Below are 25,956 nucleotides of genomic sequence, written 5' to 3'. Positions count from 1 at the left end.
CATATTTAGTTTCGCAATCAGCATGTTTACTGCAACATGGTGGAAGAGGAACTTGATGGTGAGCCGTGGTTCCACGATATCAAGGAGTACATCAGAATGAGGGTGTATCTGGTACAAGCCACGGGGGATCAAAAGAGAACAATTCAACGTTTGACAAGTGGGTTTTTCCACAGTGGAGGAGTTTTGTACAAAAGAACTCCAAATCTTGGTTTGTTGAGATGCATAGATGCTAGACAAGCATCAACTATCATGATCGAAGTACATTCCAGGGTTTGCGGGCCGCATATAAGTGGGTATGTTCTGGCAAAGAAGATTCTCTGAGCAGGTTATTATTGGCTCACCATGGAGCAAGATTTTATTAGTTTTGTGCGCAAATGTCATCAATTCCAAGTACACAAAGATTTGATTCATTCTCCGCCATCTGAATTTCACACAATGTCCACACCATGGCCCTTTGTTGCTTGGGGTATGGATGTCGTCGGACCAATTGAGCCAGCATCATCCAATGGGCACAGGTTCATTCTGGTAGCCATTGATTATTTCACCAAATGGGTTGAAGCTAAAACTTTCAAGTCTGTGACCAATAAAGTAGTGGTCGATTTTGTTCACTCAAATGTCATTTGTCGGTTCGGGATCCCAAAAGTGATCATCACAGATAATGGTGCTAATCTCAACAGTCATTTGATGAAAGAGGTATGTCAACAGTTTAAGATTACGCATCGCAACTCCACCTCATACCGTCCCAAGGAGAATGGAGTAGTCGAGGTAGCCAACAAGAACATAAAGAAGATACTTCAGAAAATGGTGGAAGGTTCTAGGAAATGGCACGAAAAACTACCCTTTGCGTTGTTGGGTTATTGCACTATTGTTCGCACTTCAGTAGGCACAACTCCTTATTTGTTGGTATATGGCACTGAAGCAGTAATACCCATAGAAGTTGAAATTCCATCCCTTTGAATTGTTGCTGAAGCCGAGATTGATGATAATGAGTGGGTCAAAACCCGTCTGGAGAAATTGAGTTTGATTGATGAGAAGAGGTTGGCAGCAGTATGTCATGGCCAGTTGTATCAAAAGAGAATGGCAAGAGTATATAACAAGAAGGTGCGTCCCCGGACATTTGAAGTGGGTCAGCAAGTATTGAAACATATCCTTCTACATCAGGCTAAAGCAAAAGGCAAGTTCGCCCCAAATTGGCAAGGGTTGTTCATTGTAACAAGAGTGTTGTCTAATGGTGCATTGTATTTAATAGATATAGAAGGCAAATGTGTAGACATGGCTATCAATTCTGATGTCGTCAAAAGATATTATGTATGATTTCTTTGGTTTAAATTATGTTTGTTTGTACTTGGCACGTTTTGAAGATTGGAATGACGAAGACATTTTATTCTGCTATCTAAACACCTTATCCTTTGTTACCCCTTTGAGCCTTATTTATTTATTTTCTTTCATACCCCTCTTTTGGAATTAGTAGCAAAATTTAGAAACGTGAGCGCAGAGATAAGTAAAGGAAAAGAAAGAAAAGATAAAGGAAGGAACGAAAAAGAGAAAAACAAAGAGAGAGAAAAAACAACAAAAAGGAAAAAGAGAAGAAAAAAGAGAAGAGAAAAGAAAAGAAAAGAAAAGAGAAAATCACAGCAGCAAAGTAATTTTTATGACATGAACTACGTTCAACCTGATTCCTTTTAAGGATACGTAGGCAGCCTCACGGTTTGGTCCCATCAAAATAAAATTCAAAAGTCCCCAAGCAAAGAAACTTGGGTAGAAGTTGTGGTTGTTGTAAGAAATCTAATTCCAAAATTTTTAATTTTGAACGCATTTGAATTGTTTTGAGCCTTTTGATATCCTTTCTTTTTAACCCAATCTGAAAGCCCACATTACGATCCAAAGAAAGATCTTCTGATCAGTCTTTGAGAGATTCCAAGTCGAGCAGGTAGAGGTGATTCATATCAGGGGCAACACTCCGGTCTAAGCAGGAAAAATAAAAATGAGAGAGTCTTATTGGTGAAAACCCTCACGGGCACCGTAAAGCGACAGCGAGTTGAGAGAGGAACAAATGAGAGAGGCTTGTTGGTGAAAACCCTTCAGGGCACCGTAGGCCGAACAGGGTCAGTGATTTGCTGAAGAAATTGAGTTTTGAAGATCTTGGAGCATAAAGTATGACAACTGAAAGTTGATTGATTGGATAGACTGGGCTGATTAATCTGAAATGCATGTCATGATCATTGGTAACAACTGTTCCACTCAGATAAGTCTCTTTTCTCTTTGCCCTTCAAACAGTCATTCAGTTTTGGATTTTTCTTCCTTATTCCTGACTCTCAAAGTCATTGCATTTCATTTCTGTTGGGTTTATTGCTAAGATGTTTCCAATGTTAGTCTTGTTTAAGTAAATAAGAAAGGATTTCAAAGCTCACTACCAACTTCCAAAATTTCACAAAGCACAGTACGGCCAAAGCATGTCAGAGATAGTATGATGTAAAGTGGGACATAAAGTGTCAGTGAAAGCTCCATCGGTGGAATGATTTAGTAATTTCGTGAGCGATGTAGAGGTTCAAATAGAGGGGTCAGAAATGTAAAGCAACGGTTTGGGTATAGAGCACTCGGGTCATCCAGGGTCTTGCGGTTGAGGATCATTCAGAAAGTCAAAACTTGGCCAGTTCAAGGCAGCAAGTCAAAGTAAAACACGACAAAGGAAGAGCCACCTTTAGCAAGAATGCCACAAACTAACCACCACATTTTAAACTGACAAGATTTTTTTTTGATTTAAAACAGGGGCAAGGAATTTCGTGTGTTTCGGAGAAACCTTCCATAAGGAAAGCAAGTACCAGACAGGTTTGACCGTAAGCTCTCAGGACCTCCTAGATAATGGGACCTAGTTTAAAATTCAAAACATTCATGAGTAACAAGATCTAGCATAAGTCTTACCTTAAAGAAATATAAGTTGGCTTTGAAGTTTTTATTCTTAGGATAGGATTCAATTCAAAATTTTCAGGACCCTCCTGAATAATGGGACTTAGATTCAAGACCTTCACTGGTTAATAGGATTTAGTGTTAGTTCTGCCGTAGGGAAATATAATTTAGCCTTAAAGTTGTCACGCTTAAGATGAAATTTGTTTTTAACTTTCAGGAGCTTCCTGGATAATGGGATGTAGTTTTAAAACTTTCTTAGATAACAAGACTTAGCGAAAGTCATACCTTTAGGAAATATAACTTAGCTTTAAAACTGTCATTTAACTAGGAGTTCTCAGGACCCTCTTGGATAATTGAATTTAGCTTTCAAATTATTAGAGATATTTGGTAACATGATTCGATTAACATTCACAGATGCGCCCAACTACCAAACTGGGTAGAAAATTCTCTTTGTTTTGTCTATTTTGTTGAAATTAGGCACCCACCTGGAGAGCAAGGGAGAAGCAATTCAAGTGTTGGTAATCAAGAGCCCACTTGAAGAACGAAGGGAAGCAGTTTAAGTGTTGGTAATCAGGAGCCCGCTTTAAGAACGAAGGGAAGAAGTTCAAGTGTTGGTAATCAGGAGCCTGCCTGAAGAACGAAGGGAAGAAGTTCAAGTGTTGGTAATCAGGAGCCCAACTGGAAGAACAAAGGGAAAGTAGCAATGTTCGAAGGAAGACGGTTCAAGTTCAACAATCAGGCGCCCACCTGGAGAAAAGGGAAAAACATCTCAGATTACAATTCAAGTCAGCAACAAAGGAATTTTGCCTGGAGAGTACGAGTCAACAGAGCAATAGGAACTGCAAGATCAAATTTGAAGATATAGATAGGATTCTTTAATTCGTAGATCATGGTTTAGTCTAGCTTCTGTTATTTTGTCTTGGTGTAATAAGGAGTTTAGCAAGCAGTAGCAACAGTGAAATCACAGCTTCCTGGTAGTCCTAGCTACCGAAACTTCCTGAACTACACTAACCTGATTCTTTTATAGTCAAGGATATGTAGGCAACCTCAGAATTAGGGTGCGGTTAAATCTTTCAAAAATGCTTCCCACGGAGTATTAAAACGGGCAAAAATCGCTCGTATCAGCTCACTTTATCTTTGCACGAAAACTCTTCGTGTTTTCAAGCAAAGAGGGCAGCTGTGAGCACGTAATTTGTGCCCTATATGAATCATTCCCATAAATTCAACCAAAATAAATTTTTCGCATTGTTTGCAATTTCGTGGATTTTTGTAGTATTTTTTTTGTTAATTGCTTGCATTCATCTGTGCACGTTTATTTTATTTAATTCATGAAAATAAAAAAATACATAGCATTTGTATTTAGGATTTAATTTTGCATTTTTAAATTAATCAGTAATTTAGTTGTGTTACAAAAAATAGAAAAATCACAGAAATAACTCATTTTTGCATTTAGCTTCGGATTTTGTAGTTTTCTTTTAATTTGGTAATTAATTAGTTGTGGTAAGTATTATTTTGAGTAATGAGTCTAATTTGGTAGGGTACTTTGGTTTGTTAATTAATTTAGATTTTAAATTTTAATTTGAAAAGGAAAGATTTTGAAAATTGAAAGAAAAAGAAAAGGAAAGAAATTGAAAGAGATGTCTGATTTTTGGGATTTTTATAATTAGATCTTCCCCAAGCCCAATCGATCCCACCCAGAAAACCCATCCAATTTGGCCTAAATTACCTTCAACCCGATCCAGCCTTTGCAGCTTAACCAAACAACATCGTTTGGAGTTCCCTATTCAAGTTCAATCTCAACCCTTCATCTCAGTGCATCCAATGGCCAGGAGCACTTCCCCCACTTTAATTAAAAGTGTCCAAAAATCCATGAATTAACCTAAGACTACGCTTCATCTTCTCTCTCTCGCCTCTTTATCTTCATTGTCGCCGACCACCCACCGGAATTCGCCACCGGTGGCGGCGGATCTCCAAGCTCTACCAAATCTTGACTATATAACCCTCGTTGTTTCCTCATTCTGAATCCACTATTAGTTTTATCCAAAGACTACCCATTCCGTCCAAATCTTAAATCTAAGTTTGGAGCCCTAAAGCCCAAAATCGACTCTCTTTGATTCTATGGAATGCATGACCATATGCCTCCGTTCTTTCATGTTTGAAGTTGATTCAACGTGAATTGATGTTGCTTATTTGTTCTTGACAAAGAACAAGTGGTTAGTATTAATTTCGTTTAATCAAGATGTCCAATGGTGTTTCGGGTTTTACTGGGTAAGTTTTTTTCTGTCCGTATTTGTTTACTTCACCTTTTATCCCTCTTCTTTTATTCTCCTTTCTTTAGTTAGTTTTATTGTTTTGACTGAAATTCGAGCAAGATTATGAACTTAGGTTTTTCCCCTAGATTAATTTTTGTGTTCGTTTTGTTGTTCAGTTTTCTTTTCGAGGTTTAAAGGTCTATTCTCTGATTTTGTTAATGACATGCTTGAACCTCTAATTTTGCTTTTTGTTTTAGTCTCATAAGTTTAATTTAATTTGGTCACTTCGATTTAATAACCTAATTCACTTTGTGCTTGTTTATGTAATTAATCAGTCGTGTAGTTAAATTTTAGTTTTTAAATAAATGTTTGTTTCCTTTTGCTCTTGGTAAAATCAGAATCTAGTTGGATCAGTTGTTGTTTGGGCCCTGGGTTCAATTTCGACCCATGTTCAAAGAACAGCCCATTCATTTGGGGGTTTAAGTAAATGGGTCAATTTGACCCATTTGGTTTTTGAAGTAAAAAGCAGGGGTTTAAAGGGTATTTTGGGTAGTTTAGCATAGGGAATCTATTATAACTGATTAAGAAGCTTCCTAGAAGGAGGGTTAAGGGCAACTCTGAAAAACTAATTTTAAATTAAGGGCACAATAGCAAAAATGAGAATTGGAGAGGGATTTAAAGGCAATAAACTGACTCACTTTCGGCTTCCCTAAAAGCTACTTATAAAAGGACTGTTTCTTCATACACAAGCCAGAGGGGGAGGGACTAAAAAAGTACTGAAAAGCACAAACGACTGAGAGAGTGATTCTGAAAATGCATTGAAATTTCTGCATCTTTTTTGGGGTGGAAATTGGTTTTGGATTTGTTCCTAGTCTTGAGTGTCAACTGGAATTCAAAAAGCTTAAAAGAACTCTTGTTTTATCTAGGTAAAGATAGCTTAAAAAGGCTAAAATTGCTGGATTTTTGGAAGCTGTGTGACTTGATTTTACTGCTGATCTGTGTTGTACCTGTTAGCTTGGTGCTTCTTAAAGCTCATTCTCAAAGTTCTATGTTTACCTTTGCTATAATAGGTATTTCTTCAGCTGTAATAACTACTGAATTGCAGAAGTTAATGAAGATAATTTTGTTTAGATTTTAGTTTGTACACGAACTTCTGAGCTGAATCATTCCTTTTCTCATTCTGTCCCTCTCATATCTCTCTCATTATGTGTTAGTTGGATGTGATTAACCCCTCACTCATTAGATTATCTAGTGATCAACGCTTGCTAATTCATGCTTTAAATGTTCTGTGTAATAGTTAAAGTTAAAACTATGAAGAGAATCAGCATGTTTACTCTGTTTCTTTCTGCTGAATTGGGGTGTAACTGGATTTGTGATTAATGTTGTAATACTCTTTTGAAAAGGATCCGATGGTCTCTTCTGCAATAGTAACATAGAGCTAGTGGTTGTGTGTAGTATTTGAAGGCTAATGTGTGAAGATTCAGCATATGTTGGTTTAAGTATTCTGCGTTTAATATATCCGCATGTGTAAAATTGGTATATGAATGTTAGTGAAGAGGAATCTGTGAGTTTAATGTTGAATATTTTTCATAAAATCAGTCCATTATTGGCTTGGGTCTAATGTTCTACAATTGAGGTTTGCATTAGTTGTTGAGTTTTATATGGGGTTTTTTAATGAAATCAGTTGGCTTAACATAAATTGAAGTTTGATAATCAAAGTATGAATGTAAGATAGTTTTAAAAGCGTTTAATGTCTCCTGCATGTCAAGTTGCTAGGTACTGATGATTAGGATCATTTTGGCATTTCTCTTAGGTTTGTATGTCAATCTTGCTTCGTCTAGGCTCGATCTTGGGTCCCCTGCCTTCAGCTTGCATTTTTTTAAAGTTTAGGCCTCTTTTGGGCCTGAACTTCGAAGCTATTGTGAGACAAAGGGGGTTTGCAGCCTCACGACTATGTCAGGTTTAGGCTCAGTCCCGTTACTTTCTGCATCAATATGGAGATTTTCAATAAATTGTTGGGCCTGCTGCCAAGCCCAGGCTCTTTTTGAATAGATAATTGATCAGATCTTCCTCTTTACTGGCCCTTTGATTAACGACTTAAGTTCGAACATTAGTTAGAAGTAGTTATAATTTCTTTAAGCCTTATTTAATTAGTAGATCCTTATAGTTAATTTGAGGTGTGCCATACTAGCCAAACATATGATTTATGGCCCTCACTTAATTAATTTTAATTCTTTAGAAATCGAGGTGTGCCATTTAGCGAATTTTCCACGGCCCTCGCAAACTTGAAAGAGCGTAATTGCTTTAGGCGCATAATTTTAAATGAACTTCCTTAAACTCGGGTGTGCATTTCATGTGACCCAAATCCAAATCTCAACAACGTTAGATAAAATGTGTCGCGGACTGCGGGTACATTTCATGTGGCGTGGTCCAAGGCGTGTTTTAAATAGCGTTGAATCTTCTTAAAAATGATTAAAAGCAGTTAATAAATTAAAATCTATCATAGGCTAAAACGTGTTTTAAAATCAGATAACTAGGCCAATAATAATAGTTAAGCGACCGTGCTAGAACCACGGAACCCGGAAATCCCTAACACCTTCTCCCAGGTTAACAGAATTCCTTACCCGGATTTCTGTGTTCGCGGACTATAAAATAGAGTCAATCTTTTCTCGATTCGAGATTTTAACTGGTGACTTGGGACACCATAAATTATTCCAAGTGGCGACTGTAAATTCTAATAATTAATCTCGTTTCGATTGTCACTTAAATTGGAAAAAACACCTTATACCCCTTTTGGAGTAGGAAAAAGAAGGTGTGACAACGTGTATTAGAGGGACTGTCAAGGGAATTGGCTCAGGTATGTTAGGGTTATCCTTTCTTTCCTTTTGGCATAATCCATATGATACAAACAATATGAGTAAATTCACAACTTTCATAAATGACTCTATTCATAGAAGTATTATAGGTGCCTATGTTCTTGAATTCCCATATGTCTTATTATTCTATCGTCTGTTCATGGGTCTCAAAAAATACGTAAGTTCATAAAGTTTATGCCGTGATATTAATCAGAGGCATAATGGTCTTATGGCAATTCTGAGAGATTTTATTGGTGTACTTCTCATGAATTCCATTCATATACATTGACCCATGACCATATGGTGTTATATATGCATATATATGAATATATATGTATATGGGATCTGGAAAAAGGTTACGGCATTATATACGCTCCACCACCTGATCAGCTCGTATGCGTTGATAATTTTGTCCACAGTGGTTGAGATGATATGATGGGATGCCCTCGGAGGCTTGATGATGTTATGAACACATGTACCTATACACGACATGACATTCATACGCATATGCATGACACTATAAGTATTTCATGATTTACAGAGTTATCCAAACTTACATGTCGAGTCTTTTACTCCATGTTTCTCTCACTTCTATTATTTACTGATTTTCATCCTTACATAATCGGTACATTATTTGTACTGACGTTTCTTTTACTTGGGGACTCTGCGTTTCATGCCTCCAGGTCCTGATAGACAGGTCGAGAATCCTCCAAGTAGACTATCAGCTCAGCGGAAAATGTTGGTGCGCTCCATTTGCTCCGAAGTTGCTTGTTTGGTCAATATAATTTAGATGTATATTGTTTGGTATGGTGAGGCCCTGTCCCGACCTTTATAATAAGTATGTATTCTTAGAGGCTTGTAGACCAATGTATACAAATACTTGTATGGCCTTACCGGCCTATGTTTTGAGTTTACAAATGATCATGTTAGCCTTATAGGCTTGTATGTCACATGTATAAGGTTTTTTTATATCAGGTTGGGTCGTCCTATATTGAGTGTTCCCCTATGTTTATTCTGGTTAGCTTATAACGGCCCGTTTGGCCCATTTGCCAATAAAAGTACAATGAGAAAGATATGTTATATTGGTACTCAGTTAAGTAAGGTACCGGGTGCCTGTTGCAGCCTATAGCTTTGGGTCGTTACATAATTAAAGTGTTATGTTGAGCATGGATATCATGAATAATAATGATATTTTAATAACAGGAAGTGATGAGTTTTTCTTTCATAAATATGATTTTCAATTTTAGTCATATCATTTAAACACTTACATTTCAAGGCATTTAAGTAGTATGAATCAGAGAGAATTCCATAATTAGCATGCGCAAATATGTCGAGGTCTTTGAACGACGCGAACTATAGATGCATCTATTTACTACCGAGGTGCTCGGCCCGAACCACAAAAATAATTTATTTTCAATAAAACATACATTGCCCATTTACAGTCAAGTATTTCATACAAATCCTTAAGTAAGTGAGTATAACTTTGTATAATTATTTTACGAATTTTCAGCATGACTTAAGTGATCATAATAGCAAGTAAGGATGCAAGCATTTCAAATATAGCATGATACGGGTCCTAAACTACCTAGACAATAACATAATAATAGCTACGTACGTACTCTCGTCACCACATATGTACGTAGCCCCCACAGATAGGTACATACATTTATTAATTCACCTATGGGGTTAACTCCCTCTTACAAGGTCAGAAAGGAGACTTACCTCATCTCAAAGCCTACTTTTCAATTCAAGAACGCGCTCAAACCTCCAAATTTGATGCCAAACGACTCGAAACTAGTCAAACATTACATAAATTAATCAATCTATGCTCAAAAGTTCAAAATTCCATCATTTAAGTGATTACCCAACTTAAATTGCAATATTCCTAAAACTCACTCTCGAGCCCACATGCTCGGATTCCGAAAATTTTTAAAGGAAGTTGTTACCCATAATCTTAGGAACATAAATATATGATTTCTACTAAATCCCATTCTCATTTTGTCAAAACCCTAGGTTTTCACCTAAACCCTTGATTTTTTCTAATTTTACATGTTTATCTATCCATAATCTATGTATTGAACTCACAATAGGTAAAATTTACTTACCTCCAAAAGCTAGGTGAAAATCTCTCTCAAAAAGTTCCAATAATCACCCAAAAAGTGAGAGAAAATAAGTGAATGGCTTAAGTCCCATATTAATTGAACCTCACTGCCCCAGCAATTTTCGCACATGCGGTGCATAGGCCGCACCTACTGATCTGCTTCTGCAGACCGGTGTCCGCTTTTGCGGTATTGGCTGGGATCGCTTCTGCAGACGGGCTGCCGCTCCTACGATCCCGCTTCTGCGAAAAAGGAGCCACATCTGCGGAACCTGGGCTCCTCTCATTGGGCCGCGTCTGCGAGGAGTTGTCTGCTTCTGTCGTCTCGTACCTACGGTTGACCAACCGCAGGTGTAGTTATGACAGCAGCTGGAGCTTCAGCTCTTGCTCCAACTTTCAACTTGGTCTGGGCCTTGTCCGATTGACGCTGGGGACCCCCGGGTCCCCGTCCGAATATACCTGTAAGTTTGGAATCATAAAACGGACTCGCTCGAACTCCCGCAATGCCCGAAACAACATTAAAACTAAGAATCACACCCTAAAACCAATTGAATCAAACTTATAAACTTCAAGTTTTTCAATTTACTTTCAATGTGCCGAAACATACTTATACTACTCAGAATGACACCAAATTTTGTGTGCAAGTCTTAAATGACATTATAAATTATTCCAGGTCTCGAAATTCTGTTTGGAACTAGATATCACCAAAATCCACTCCAAACCAAACTTAAAGAACTTTCAAAACCTTCAAGAATCAACTTTCACTATTAGGCGCCAAAACGCTCCAGGATCGTCCGAAACCCGATCCGAACATACACCCAAGTTCAAAATTACCATACGAACTTATTGGAACCGTCAAATCCCCATTCCGAGGTCGTTTACTCAAAATGTTGACCGAAGTCAAACTTGGACTTTTAAGCCAACCTTAAGGAACCAAGTATTCCGAATTCAACCCAAACTTTTCTAAATCCCGAACTAACCACCCCCACAACTCATAAATCAGTAAAAGCAAGTACGGAAAGTCTTATTTAGGGGAGCGAGATTCTAGACAGCAAAACGACCGGTCGGATCATTACATTCAAGACGGATATCAAGATCGACAATAAGAATCTTGGTTAAGGCAGAGCAATCAAAGCATTAGGAGGAAACATACACAAAATATATTATCCACAAAGAAGTGTACGTTAAGATACCATCACACTAAACGCTTTTAAACTATAATACATAATTGTCTAACTAACATGACAAAATTGATCATTTGTGTAAATTTTGATGATGTCTTTTTATTTTAAATTCATGTATTATGCTAATGTAAATTATTTTTCGGCATTTAGATGATTATTGTATTATTATACATAAAATTTCTCTCATTAATTAAATTTTATTGTTCTTTCATATAAATAAATATTTAAATCATCATGTATCATTATTAACGTGCAACACACGTTTATAGATACTAGTATAATTAATGCATGTAAAAAGCGAGTGGTGACTTGGATCACAAAATTCTATGTAAAAGCTAATGAATTAAGGGTTTGACACCCGTTAGAGCTTTTGACTTTCTCCCATTTTATTTCATTTCCAGAGTCAACTCATAGTGATAAGATTACATATAATAATATTCATACAATAGACCTTATGCATGCATAAACCTTGATTTTATGCGTGCAGAAAACTTAATTTTACAGGGCTCCAGGCCGGTTAGTGTTCCCAAATTGTGTGCAACATATAAATATCGTTTCACTAAATCTATAGTGAAGATTTTCCTCTTAAATCAAAGGAGTGAAGAAATTACGATGAGTCTCCAACTGAGAGGAAATCTATAAAACGCACTGGAGCCTTGCTTTGTAGGGAATTATTATCCCCAGCTTCTTGTTCCACTTCCTCAGCATCCCTTCTTATAATATTGTTCTCTACCACCTCACTTTTATTTGAGCCTGTATTGACTCGTAGAAAGTCATAACATTCCACTGCTTCATTCTTGCCTGCAATTCCCACACCAAATAGTTAGCATTATCGAACATAAAAGCTTTCGTCATATTGAAGATAATTAAGTAATAAAAGTGTGCTCTCTTTCTAATATATTAAGCTTTTCTGAGAGATGGTCACACTAGTGGCTGATATAGCATATAGTCGACAGGTTCAACTGAACCTAGTATATATTTTCAAGATGGATATATAGATACATGTATGTGAAAAGTAATCACTAAAATTCAAAAAATATTCAATTTTGAAATTCAAAAGTCTAATGAATTCAATGGTAAGAACTTAGTTGAACCTATCAAATTTATATCATAGATCCGCCTCTGTAGACATACATGATAACACGTCACATCACAGTACTGACAAAATACCAAAAATAAAAGAAAAATATCGAGAGAAAAACTTCGAGCAAACTATGAATGTAGTGCTGTACCTTCATCCATCTTCAAACGCTGAGCTGGAAGGTGATTGAAATGAAGCTCTTTTGGATAAAGGGAATTATTATTAGTGAAAGGATAATAATTAAATCTTTCTAATAATTGCTGATGATGATCAATAGAAATATTGGAACTTCTTTTTCTCATGATATCGTGGATATTATTATCATCCTGCAGATCACTCGGCGAAGTCGTACTCATGTCTTGTTGGCTTGTTGATTTAGGGGCAGCAGTAATATTTCTCAGAGAATAAATCTTAGATCTTTCCCTGCATCTTCTTGACATAATAACGTGCCAATGATTTTTAACAGCATTGTCAGTACGACCTGGAAAAAGCCTAGCAATTATAGCCCATCTATTCCCATGAATTCTGTGAGATGCAAGTAGTCTTTCTTCTTCCTCTTCTGTGAATGGGCTTCTGTTAATTCTTGGATCCAACTGATTGTACCATCTCAACCTACAACTCTTCCCTGAACAAAATAAGGATAATATCAATAGAGAGTTTAATACTGATAGTGTAAAAGAATTTAATTTGCATACTCTCAGACCATTTAAATGATATCCGTCCATAATAAGAGATTAATAACCTAGAAAATAAAATGTGTTACATGTGCTACAAAATATTAAAATACATTTATATATATTGCTAAAAATTATTCACTACGTTGTGTGTATATAAGCTTAATCCCTTAATATTTATAACCTTAACATGATAGTATGTACATATGCTAAACAGTTGCACCTCATGATTATTTATTTACCCCTCAAGTTAATTAACATAACTTTTTTTTTTCTTTTTTCCTTGATTTTCTTTAATAGGAGTACCAAAAGAAAGGGAAGACAAATGCACTTAAATTAATGAGGCCAATAGAACCAATACCGTAATTAACTAAGCAGGCATAAATCATACAGAAGACCTTAAGGTAGAGAAAGTAAGTTAATTTAAGGGGTATAATGATAAAGATGAATGTAAGTCTTATTTTCTTGGAGATCAGACGTGCATGGTTTACTTTAAATTATATTTTTCCAATCATTTGCTACCATAGGAGGCTAGCTGCTATATAGCATGGCGAAGATTATATGTTGTATACTCCATATACTTCCTTCCTCCGCTCCTTCCTTTTCTACTTAATTATTAGGCGATATCTCCGGGTCTTATCACCAAAACATTTCCCGATTGATGAAACATTCCGTTACTGACAGACTTGTACAGAGTAGTAGTTTTAAAAAAAATATGAATGGACTTTGACCTTCATATGATTCCAATGGCTGGCATAATTTCAATTCTTTTTTGATTCTTTGTCTTTTGAAAAACCTAAGAATATATACTACTATTAATCGTAGATGTTCATGAGTACCTGATCTGCCCTGCAAGTTTTCAGCAATAGCATTCCAATTATGAGGTCCATATTTAGCAACTAACTCCCGGAGTTTCTCATCTTCATGAGGCCTCCAATGCCCTCTGCTACACATGATCGATCGATCTCGCAGGCCCAAAATCTAATATTAATTAAGAAACAAATCTCTAAACCAATAGAGTACTACTGTTCAGAAACCCTACGTACAGTACGTACGTTTCTTAGGGTGCAGCTAATTAGAGAAACACACCAGAAAAACAGTACTACATATATCAAATGAGTAAAATTTAACCTAGAGAAGAAACCAGATGTGTACACAATATAATCTGATAATATATAATAGAAGAAGATGAGGAGGATATTTGAGAAGCAGTTTCCGTTAGGAAGTGGAAGAGGTTTGGAGTAGTAATTTGGAGAAAATTGGTATACCTGCGATTGATGCCAACGTTTAGGCTAACAAACAAAAACATGAAAGCTTTAATACTTTTGGATCAACTCAGTGGATATATCAAAGAGAGAGAGAAGGATATATGGTTGCGTAGGTGGGTGAGTTTTGTTCTGCTTTCAACGTCTTTTCCAGTTTTTCTAACCTACATGACGCCTGCTCATAACCCACCCTACGGTAATCCTTTTCATTTCCTCCTTCCTCTTATGACTACAACATAACTCCCCCAAATTAATATACAATATATATATATATAATAATCTCCAATTCGGGGCGGAACTAATGTATAAGCTATAAGTTTACGCGAACCTAGTAACTTTGATTCAGACCTTATATTTATCTTAAGAAATTCGTTGAATATGTGCAAATTTGTAATTTTGAACCCATAAGCTTTAAATTCTGGCTATGATAAAATCACAAATTCACAAGACATGATTTATTATGTTTGGATTTATCCCAAACTAATTAAATGAAACTTAAAGATTCTTTCGATTATGCATGCCAAATAGTTTGACTTACATATATCTACGGATTAAAACAATATAACATTATCATGTTACTGTTACCAATAATAAGGACTTGCCTTATCTACACAATTAAAATTTCAACTTTAATGAAGAATTATGTGTAGATATCCTTTGGTTGACTTTTCGTGATTTTGTACTATCGGTAAATAAGTTTTCAAGCTATTTAAAAGCCAAATATAAGTAATTATTGTGTATAATTAGTGAATTAGTAACCTGAAAACTATATAAATGACCAGAAACAATGCCTTGATTGAATTTTTCGTCTATATAAGTTTTAGTATCGTAGTGGTACTATTTATTAACAATGGTTCAGAAATTTAAAGAAAACAAATAAATTAATGTTACATACACACATGCCAAAAAAAAAAAACTAGTCAATTGCTGATATATGCATTTACCCTGTTAGTCACGAGTCATCAACAACAATGATGCTGCTAATTGACTAAACAAAGAATTAATGCTGCCTTTTCTCGTTAATAAAGTTCCACTCTCGCATATCTAGTTAATTCCTCGACAAAACAGATCCTATTCCAGCAGCATTAGGGCAGTTATCTTATTTTAATCTGTTAAAAATAATCAAAAGCTAAATCTATATCTATACTATATTAAAAGCACGAAGACCCTTAACAAAATATCGTTTGCCTTTTTTACCCTCTAAAAATAGATTCCATACCAGACAAAATAGTCATTTTAATTATGTTCCTCATATTAAGGAATAATCATTTAATTATTTTCCTAATATTTACAATTCTAAAAGAAACTAAATTTTGTGTATTAATGTTTCCTTATTTAAATCGTATAAAGTATTTATAACTCAATCAATCATTATTACCTTGGATTACCAACAATAACTTGCATACAACAGAACAAATACGTTTATAAGGCTTAATCGACAAGAAACATAGCAAATCTATTAAAAAAAACTTTATCTTTTCCATCACAAAAATTAAATGAGCAATATTTAACTTCTACCTTTCGAAGATTTAGATTGCGTAGGGGCGTAGGCAATCTTTAACTCCAAATGATTTCTTTTTTTAGAAGGAGATAGAGTATTTATATTTTATTGATAAGGTAAAAAAATTCTATGAAAATCAAAGTGAAAAATATATATTATAGTATAATTGAAGTCTTAAATAATTTTATTCATCTAGAGTTTAAAATATTATACCATTATGCATATATATATATTCTAAGCTATTTTCTTAGTTATTTTTTGTAATTGTTGAGCATAGCTTCAAACACAAAAATCCAAAAATAAAATGTTGATCAAGTATATATTGAGTTAAGGATTGTAAATGCAAGTGCTATACACAATCCTTGTCATAGTTAAATATTTAAAAGTTGAAATGTGCTGACATTAAAAATTCGATGTGTTTGCATTAATTGATTAGCAAAAAAATTCAATTCAATACTATTACAAATTCATCATATAAGTAAATCATCTTTCAAATTGACAAAATGGTTTACATAAATTTGCGCCCTTAAAGAAGGAATCAGCATTGAAAGAAAAAAAGTAGAGGAAAATCAATTATGATATAAGCGGTATTAAGAGTTAAATCGTCATTGGATCAATATTTGTCATTTATCTTACAATGTTTTCTTAGTTATTTATTTTATGACTCAAACACAACTATTAGTACAATATTTATATGATATTACAAAAATTATATTCATTGAGATGAGATACACGTGCAACACGTATACTTATATACTAGTATTAATATAAACTAGTAAGAGACATATAATTTTTTTTTTAAAAAAAAGAGAGACATGTATAGGGCATACGTCGTATCAGAAGTTAATTAACTGGTAAACCGTTGAAAGGCATCTTGCTAAAATTTCAGAATAACGAAAAAGTTTTGTTGACTTGTCATATCTACATAAGAGTCCTTTCAGATTGTTGGCCTAACGCTGGTCTATTATAATATTTTATTTAAGAAAATTTAACTTGTTAGGAAAGGAAGTCTACATAAGAATCCTTCTTAATTCATCTCTCAACCTACATCTGTAAGGAAAACTCAGCTTCTATATATGTCATATCCACTTAATTAGTCCTTCTCATTCCTACCCAACACAAAGTTTTATAACAGATTTGATCACGTCCAACTATGTCTTATAAAAAGGACTAAACGGTCGTTGCAAATATAATCCGGTTTACAAGTCCGGAGTCTAATCCCACAGAGAACTAAGGCCTAGCTGCAGCTATTCACTATCACCAAGAAGACAAGTTTGAACAGTTTCTAATTTATAGATATTAAGATTCTTGTGTTTAACTAATTAACTAATAAATTAAAATAGTAAATTAACAACTACAGATACTAAGGGTTAGACACAAGGTTAAGGAGGTCTAGAGTTATGATTTCCCCAATTGTCGGAATCCTTCCCGCTATGTCTTCTATAATTTCGCCTAAGTATTCTCTACCTATTATGAGCGCTCTGCATGTTGTAATTCGCTCCCGAGTAATTACGACAATTTACTAGACATACTCTTCCGAGTTACGCTAGCTGGCTATAATTATAGCTCACTTAGATCGTATCCAAGGTTTCGTTATCCCTAATACCACCTTTAAACCCTTGGTTATTGATTCCTCACATACGTCGGGAGTGATGTTGTTCAACAACTACCTAAATATGCACTCTCTCCCGAGTAATACATACTAAATAGGCATAGCTAATTGAGGGTCCTTCAATCAACCACAAGAATAATATAGTTGAATAAATAGAGAAAATACTACGGTTCAATTATATAAAAACATAACAAGAACTTATTCAACAAAAGGTACCATCAAAATCATAGATAACAAATTTTCTATTCATAATAATATGTAAAACTACAATACTAAAAGTCGTAACCAACAATGAAGAATAGGAAGAGGAAGGAAAAACTCGTAGAAGAATTCTCCGCCTTGCTCCTATTGTGTCTCTGCCTCCTTAGGTCAAATCTGTGTCTCAAATCTGTCCAACCTGCTCAAAATACCGTTTTTTCATGTATATATACCAAGTAGGGTTGGCCCAAACAATTTCCAATGTGAAAAAGGACAAGTTTCCAGGCCTGGACTAGCGCGGGCGCGCTAGTGGCCGCGCATATTAACAAGTGCACTGCCTCAGTCCGCGACTAGGTCCGTGATTGCAGTTTCGACCGCATTTTTCACCCTGTTACGTTTAGTATTTGGAAAAACTTAAAACATGAAAGTTATAGTCCATTGAGTTAGCTTTCCAACCATATATTATATAGTCCAAATAAAGTTTTGAGCAAAGAGTTATGTCTATTTTACTAGACAATGCACAATATGTCTACTTGAGTCTTCGTTTGTTCTTAACTATCAAAGTTGATCCCTGACACGATCCCGGCTTAATTCCTTGGACTTTTACTCAGAATTCAAAGTTCCAAATTACTTGAATTCATTCTATAACATCTATATAGCTCGGAATCACTCCTATAAGACATAAAACACACAGTTAGTGCAAAACACTAGTGCTTAAAGCTCAAACTCAATTAAAGTGCAATAAATTAGAGTGTAATAAACGACTAAAATACGCAATTATAAACTATTATCAACACCCCACACTTAAACCAATTCTCGTCCTCGTGCAATCAAACTATACTTTATATAGACACGGCCTTTTTAAATAATTCTCCTAACTCATCACACCAAGAATATTTAAAATAGACTAAGCACAAAAGCGTAACATCTTCACCTCAAGATTTGACTCACAAGTACCACGCATTATTCACAACTCACCCACTTACTTTACATAGAGATCACTGACATTACCTTTCCTTCATGACTCAAGTGCCCTCACACAACCAAAAGAGAGTAGTTCCACAAAATAAAATTTAAAACACTTAGGAACTCAAGATTGAAAGAATTCACTCACTCTGATAAATAACATTCATATGCCACAAAAGATGCACCATAGGCTTGCCCGTAGTGTACTACTCTACTAATCAAGCTCATTCAGTCTAGGATCAAGTAGGACTTTATTTGGTTGTAATGTAGGCTGCGGGACGGGTAGGATACATTTAGATATAAGAGTGACTACACCTTCCTAAACACTTTAATACATATACTTTAACATTCAAACCCCATACTTATATCAAACCAAACTCCACATTCACATCAATATACATCAACTCCCAAATTATTTAAGCACAATTATATCAGGAGTCACCACTATCAAAGAATATTTTTTTACAGCAATACAACTATTTTTTTTTCTTTCTTTTCTTTTTCAATTCAAGTGGCTCTTGCTTTTTTAAATCAGTGCACCTTTCTCCTTATTTCATTAGTTCCACTTAAAAGCCAAACCAACCACCCCACACTTTAACTTTTACAAAGTTCATAACAATTCAAGTGCTCATGAGAGGTGAAAAAGTTCAAATAGATGGTTAATTCAAACAAAGGGGTAAGGCTTGTAATGTGGTCGGCAAAGAAACATGATTACAGGCTAAAAGGAGTTAACTATGATACATAACAATTAGGCGGATAAAATATACATATCTGGCTCAACAAAGAAATGCCTATATCACTTCCAAGACTGATCAAAACTACTATTTCGCTTTACAAACACACGGGGCAAGTTCTAGATATCAAATGCAATGCACAGAATAACAACAAACCTCACACGCACATGGTACATGACTCACTCAGGATTGGTTTCATCAAGACACTCTAGTCAAAGCAGTTAAGCAAAGTTAAGAACATACAATTTAAGGTACTTATACTAGAGTCAAAAACTGAGCCTAAGCGTCACAGCCAAAGTACTCACTATTCTCAAGGTATAACAAAGTCAAGAGATATTGCTTCAATTCAAAACACAACACAATGGCTCCTATTCCTAAAAAAGACTAACTACACCCAGTTTAAATAAAACCCTTGGAAAAGAACCGCGGCACAAAGAAAAACCAAAGGAGAATTGTTACACTACCTAACAAAAAAAATCTTTTTGTCTTTTTCTTTAGACTTAAATCCCTCAAGAAAATTGTGTAAAGATCCATCGTCGTAAAAAGTCCAATCTTTAAAAAAAAAAATATTACTCAATTAAATAACACAACTAGCATAGCATAGAAAATCATCCAGACAATCTCCTCACCCCACACTTAAAATTATGCATTGTCCCCAATGCACACCATACTAATAAGAGGGTAAAAGAAACTCCCTGGTAGGCTAAAGGCCGAAGCATTAGCAGCTCATGGGGTACTCAGACTTCTCCTAGGCCTGGTCCTTCGTGCGGGTACCTCACACTTAGTTCCAACCATCTGGTTTGTTGTTGCATCCTTCCAATAGCTTTGATTTTCATACTCCTAGAAAATAAAAAATCGGCACTACAAAAATAATACAAGAAAAAAAAAGCAGTAAAGTTGGGTTGCCTCCCAACAAGCGCTTTTAACATCGCGGCACGACGCGAATCACTTTTTGCCTCCACTTTGCACTTATGAATCAGACCCCAAGTTTTGATTCTACTCTATGATCATACTCCTGGGGTGGTGGAACGAATCTGACTGGCCCACTAAAATAATGTAGTGTTCTGCACTTATTGGCCTTTAGATGAGGTGTGTAATTCTAACTTTCTGGCAAGAAGAACTCCAGAATGTAAGCACCTTATTCCTCATTCCTTGACTCCTCAAGTGGCTCGGATGACTCTATTTCTATATCATCATCCAAACATAATGTGGAAAAATGCTTGGAGTGTGGACCAATGCGCTCAACTACATGAACATTGAGACTGTCTACATTCTCAACACTAATGATAATAGAGTCAACTAAATATGTATCCTTAATATCCTTGGTTGACTCTAGTATCTCTTCTACGACATCGGCATCCTCAAAATCTAGTTCGCTTGATTGATGATGTTCTACTCTAGCCTTCTCCTCTAGCTCATCTTCGAATTTTTTTAAATCCTCCAGTATAATGGCAATTTCTGTAGCCAATTCATGCTCATATTGGCTACTATCCACAATATCAACTTGTTGCGCTTTACAAGGTTCAATTAATTTATTCGCTGGAGCCTCCAAGTTGTGAATAGTTGCCGCTTGCCTTTGTATCTGCCGTGGTCTCTTATCATATTGTTCCATGCAATACTTTAACATATCTTTGATCTTTTTCAGGTCATCATCCCTGGGTTCTTTGTTCCTATTAACTTCACAAGAAAAAGAAGAACCATCAAAGTAAGGGGTTGGGGGAAGATAAGAAATATAAGCACAACCATGAAAGTGACCATCTTGACCACCACACATATCACACACATTCCACACATAAGATTGAGTTGGTGCACATAACTCGCTCTCGGGAATATTTTTAACGAGGATCAATAATAGAATTACCAACATCAAAACTCTCATAATTCCAAGATGCCATGTCTCTCAGATAAAAAATAAAAAATTAAAAATAAATAAATAATCAAATACACAAAAACAAAAATAACAGTTCAAACTTGCAACCTAAAAATATGTACACCTACAGCTACACTGTTAATTCCCCGGCAACGGCACAAAAATTTGATCACGCCCAACTATGCCTTATAAAAAGGACTAAGCGATTGTTGCAAATATAATCCGGTTTATAAGTCCGGAGTCGAATCCCACAGAGAACTAAGGCCTAGCTACAGTTGTTCACTGTCACCAAGAAGACAAGCTTGAACAGTTCCTAACTTATAGATATTAAGATTCTTGTGTTTAACTAATTAACTAAAAAATTAAAATAGTAAATTAACAACTACAAATACTAAGGGTTAGAGACAAGATTAAGGAGGTCTAGAGTTATGATTTCCCCAATTGTCAGAATCCTTCCCGCTATGTCTTCTATAATTTCGCCTAAGTATTCTCTACCGATCATGAGCGCTCTGCGTGTTGTAATTCTCTCCCGAGTAATTACGACAATTTACTAGACATACTTTCCTGAGTTACGCTAGCTGGCTATAATTACAGCTCACTTAGATCGCACCCAAGGTTTCGTTATCCCTAATCCTATCTTTAAACCCTTGGTTATTGATTCCTCACATACGTCGGGAGTGATGTTGTTCAACAACTACCTAAATATGCACTCTCTTCTGAGTAATACATACTAAATAGGCATAGCTAATTGAGGGCCCTTCAATAAACCACAAGAATAATATAGTTGAACGAATAGAGAAAATACTACAGCTCAATTATATAAAAATATAACAAGAATTTATTCTACAAACGGTTCCATCAAAACTCTAGATAACAAATTATCTATTCATAATAGTATGTAAAACTACAATACTAAAAGTCATAACCAACAATGAAAAATAGGAAGAGGAAGGAAAAACTCGTAGAAGAATTTCCCGCCTTGCTCTTATTGTGCCTTTGCCTCCTTAGGTCAAATCTGTCCAACCTGCTCAAAATACCGTTTTTTCATGTATATATACCAAGTAGGGTTGGGCCCAAACAATTATAGCTTCTCCAATGTGAAAAAGGACAAGTTTCCAGGCCTGGACTAGCGCGGTCGCGCTAGTGGCCGCGCATATTAACAAGTGCACTGCCTCAGTCCGCGACCAGGTCCGCAATCGCGGTTTCGACCTCTTGTTTCATCCTGTTACGTTTGGAATTTGGAAAAAGGTAAAACATGAAAGTTATAGCACTTTGAGTTAGATTTCCAACCATATATTATATAGGCCAAATGAAGTTCTGAGCAAAGAGTTATATCTATTTTACTAGATAGTACGCAATATGCCTACTCGAGTCTTCATTTGTTCTTAACTATCAAAGTTGACCCCTGACACGATCCCGGCTTAATTCCTTGGACTTTTACTCAGACTTCAAAGCTCAAAATCACTTGAATTTATTCCATAATATCTATATAGCTCGGAATCACTCCTACAAGTATAAAACACACAGTGCAAAACACTAGTGCTTAAAGCTCAAACTCAATTAAAGTGCAATAAATTAGAGTGTAATAAACGACTAAAATACGCAATTATAGCTTATCATCGCAGATCTTCACGGAATTCGACATTATGTTAAGCCAAAGGTTTAGAGAAAAGTTTATGATTTTTATCGAATTGGCTATAATTAAGCTTGAGACACCCCACCAATTATCAAGGATTGTGGTAGGATGGATAAGATCTCTCTACTCTTAACATCTTAAGTTCGAATCAAAAGGTGAAAATATTCTTGATAAGGATCGTGCTTTCTTCATAAATGAACAATATGTAATACGAATCCGTATTAATCAGGCCCAATATTGAATACCGGGCCCCAAGTGGAAAACTAAAAATAAAATAGAAACACAGGATAGATCGGTAAACGGTAATCAGGCGCATGCTAATAAAACCGAGCGATTACTAGTTAACTACGACAGGCTTTCACAAATGATATCTGCAGCATGATAATTAATGATCAACATCTGTACATCATAAGTGTCGAAGTCAGAAATTTCTCCAAGAGTATTTAGATTTGAAAGAAGTAAAAAAAATTCCCGACAAATGGTGTTCAATATATATTTTATATATTTAAAACTAATATTTTACTTATATACACAGTATAATTTTTTGTAATATTTCGACGAAGGAATTGATCATCCTTAACAAGAGGTGGCTTCGTCCTTGAGTACATGTAGTGGCGGAGCCACATTCAACCGAGAGGGGTCAATCGACACCCCTTCGCCAGAAAATTACAGTGTAGTACTAGAATTTTTTTCTGCTTTGTGTATATTTACTATACGTTAACTCCGAAATGTGCGAAATATAGTAAATATCGTAAAGGCAAGTCTATTGGAATTAGCTCTGTATCAATGGAATCTCATCATCCATACATATATAACGAATTGATGTGGTATATTCATATCATAATATATGAACAGTAAAAACAACATTCTTATTGAGATTTATAGGGAAGAAAATTAATTTATGGATGGAATCAAATATGCAGTATTACAGACAAAAGTATTCGGCTATTGGAAAGAAATCAATAAACTTCTAATGTTGAATCAGGATCAACTAGCTAGGACAGAAATAAAGCATTGGGTCGAACTCTTTTTTGGTGTCAACGTAATAGTTATGAATAGTCATCGACTTCCGAGAAAGAATAGAAAAATGGGACCTATTATGGGACATATATACAATGCATTACAAACGTATGATCTGAAAATTCTAGCTCCGCCGTCGATTACATGGCAGGATCTACGTCTAAGGTTCATGCCTGAATTCTGTGCTTCTATGTAATAAATAAAATACAATGTACTTGTCCGTTTACGTGAAAGGAAATTGTGTACTACTTTTTTCGTAAAAGAGAGAAATAACGAGAGAAGACAAATATCTCATCAATTTTTTTTTTTTAAGTATAAAGCAGGAAAAAAAAAAAGATCAACTAGTCATTTAAGTGAGTAGTCGCTACCTTTATCCCATGGACCAGCCCTTTACAGTCATTTTCCTTATTTCCTATGACATTATGGATGATTAAAGTGAAATATATTTCTGGTGAAACGACACGACAATTTTCGGTTCTTCCAGTTTCTGGTACCTAGAGATAAAGGCGGAGCCAAAATTTAAAATTTATAAGTTTTGAACTTGTCACTAAACCCGCAACACGCCTTAGTTATTGGAGTCATAATTAAATATTTAGCATATTTAAAGAATTTTTTAATATAAAATACTAAGCAAAAACTACTGAATTCGTCCAAAACTATAATATCTACCTCCTGCCCTGCTTAGAAAGAGATATAATTACTTTACAGAAATTGTGTCTCCTTTAATTTCCAAATATTTTGTTATTTTAGAAATTATCCATATAGATTTATTTTTTATTTGTTATGGTGTAATATGAAGTATAGCGTGTGTGTCAGTGTGTGTGTGTGTTCACCTAATTAATATGTTAGCTTGTCTGTCCATCAGATCGTTGTCTACACATTCTTCACCTGAATTAAGTTTTTGGGTTTGAAGTTATTTAAGCTTCTCAACTGCAAATTGCTAACTGAAAACTAACAGCTTAACCATTTACAAGTTTAAGATTATTCTTTTGCCCCCTTAGCTTGACACTAAATTAGGTGTACACCTACCTGACCTAATTATCTATTCACATTAGGAAATACTCTTGTCTTGAAGTCAAAACAATACTAATTTGTTATTCAATCATCTTCATCAATTCCAGGATCAGATTTTTCTGTTATCTGATTTCTTCATGAGAACACTTTAACACTCATATGAAAAATTAAACATGCATGGTTGTAGGCCAGTTCTGGTCAGAAATAGCACTTACTTGTCATGTTTTAACCACATAATTAAAAAATAGGCACTGTCATAAAATTGGAAATTTCACAAGTGAAACCCCATGACTAGCTAGTGGCGGTAAAATGGTTAAAGGAAAATAGTTACCCATCCATATTATCAACTAAAAAATGGGTTGCATTAATAAATTTTTAAAAAATATGTCAAATATGGATAAGAACCATATTATCCATTTAGAAAATGGATAATTAATTGGTTTAACTTTTTACATTTATAAAGCCTCAAATTAGGAGTTCCTCAAATTTAGGAGACTAGAAATTCTCCTAAAAGTAATCATATTCAAGAAGCCATGGATAATTCCATATTATTCACTGGTTAACCCGTTTTTTATCCGTATTAAATATGAGTCGGATAGAATAATTTATCTATTTTTTGCATTACCCGTTTTCAACCCGTTCATACCCGACCCAACCCGCCTGTTTGTCACCTGTACCCATGATAATGACTTTTCAAAAAATTACATGAGTTAAAAAGTGGTTGTTTTGTGAGTTTTACCTGGACTGAGTGTAAATTAATTAGTTTTGAGCTTATTGTTGTTAATTAGGTAGAAGGATGTTAGGAATAGTTTCGCGGTGCATAGATACATTCCATTTATGTGGAACGTTGTACTAACCTTGATGGAACAAAACACATGTGAGCTTAGTATGAAAAAGTAAGTACAAAGAATGTTGCATAGTACTCCTTCCCATACGTGAGACAAAATATACAAGGGATTACATCATTTATAATTAGGAATTTGTTTTTGACAATCAAGTTGCTTAAAAAGTGAATTACAAGTAAGTGTATTTTTCAAGTAAAAATTTGGAAAATGGAGTGGAAACCTACTCAAGGCTGGAGTTACTTTG

At 35.2% G+C, this 25,956-nt stretch overlaps 1 protein-coding gene across 2 annotated transcripts; it reads right to left on the bottom strand.

Moving 5' to 3' along the window:
• Positions 1 to 11,657: 11,657 nt before the first annotated feature.
• LOC107771393 (transcription factor MYB54-like) lies at positions 11,658 to 14,538 on the bottom strand. Of its 2 annotated transcripts, none has more exons than XM_075255733.1 (4): positions 14,320 to 14,538; positions 13,891 to 14,032; positions 12,529 to 13,002; positions 11,658 to 12,097 (listed from the first exon to the last, which is right to left on the bottom strand). In XM_075255733.1, exons 2-4 carry the CDS (start codon positions 14,003 to 14,005, stop codon positions 11,904 to 11,906), a joined length of 783 nt encoding a protein of 260 aa, XP_075111834.1. In that variant the 5' UTR covers positions 14,006 to 14,032; positions 14,320 to 14,538; the 3' UTR covers positions 11,658 to 11,903. The 2 variants fall into 2 exon arrangements, with proteins under 2 accessions (XP_075111834.1, XP_075111835.1); XM_075255734.1 differs by having other exon boundaries at positions 13,891 to 14,016.
• Positions 14,539 to 25,956: the final 11,418 nt, after the last annotated feature.

Source organism: Nicotiana tabacum, chromosome 6, assembly GCF_000715075.1.
Source record: "Nicotiana tabacum cultivar K326 chromosome 6, ASM71507v2, whole genome shotgun sequence".
NCBI lineage: Eukaryota > Viridiplantae > Streptophyta > Magnoliopsida > Solanales > Solanaceae > Nicotiana > Nicotiana tabacum.
This window is presented reverse-complemented; position numbering and strand designations above follow the sequence as displayed.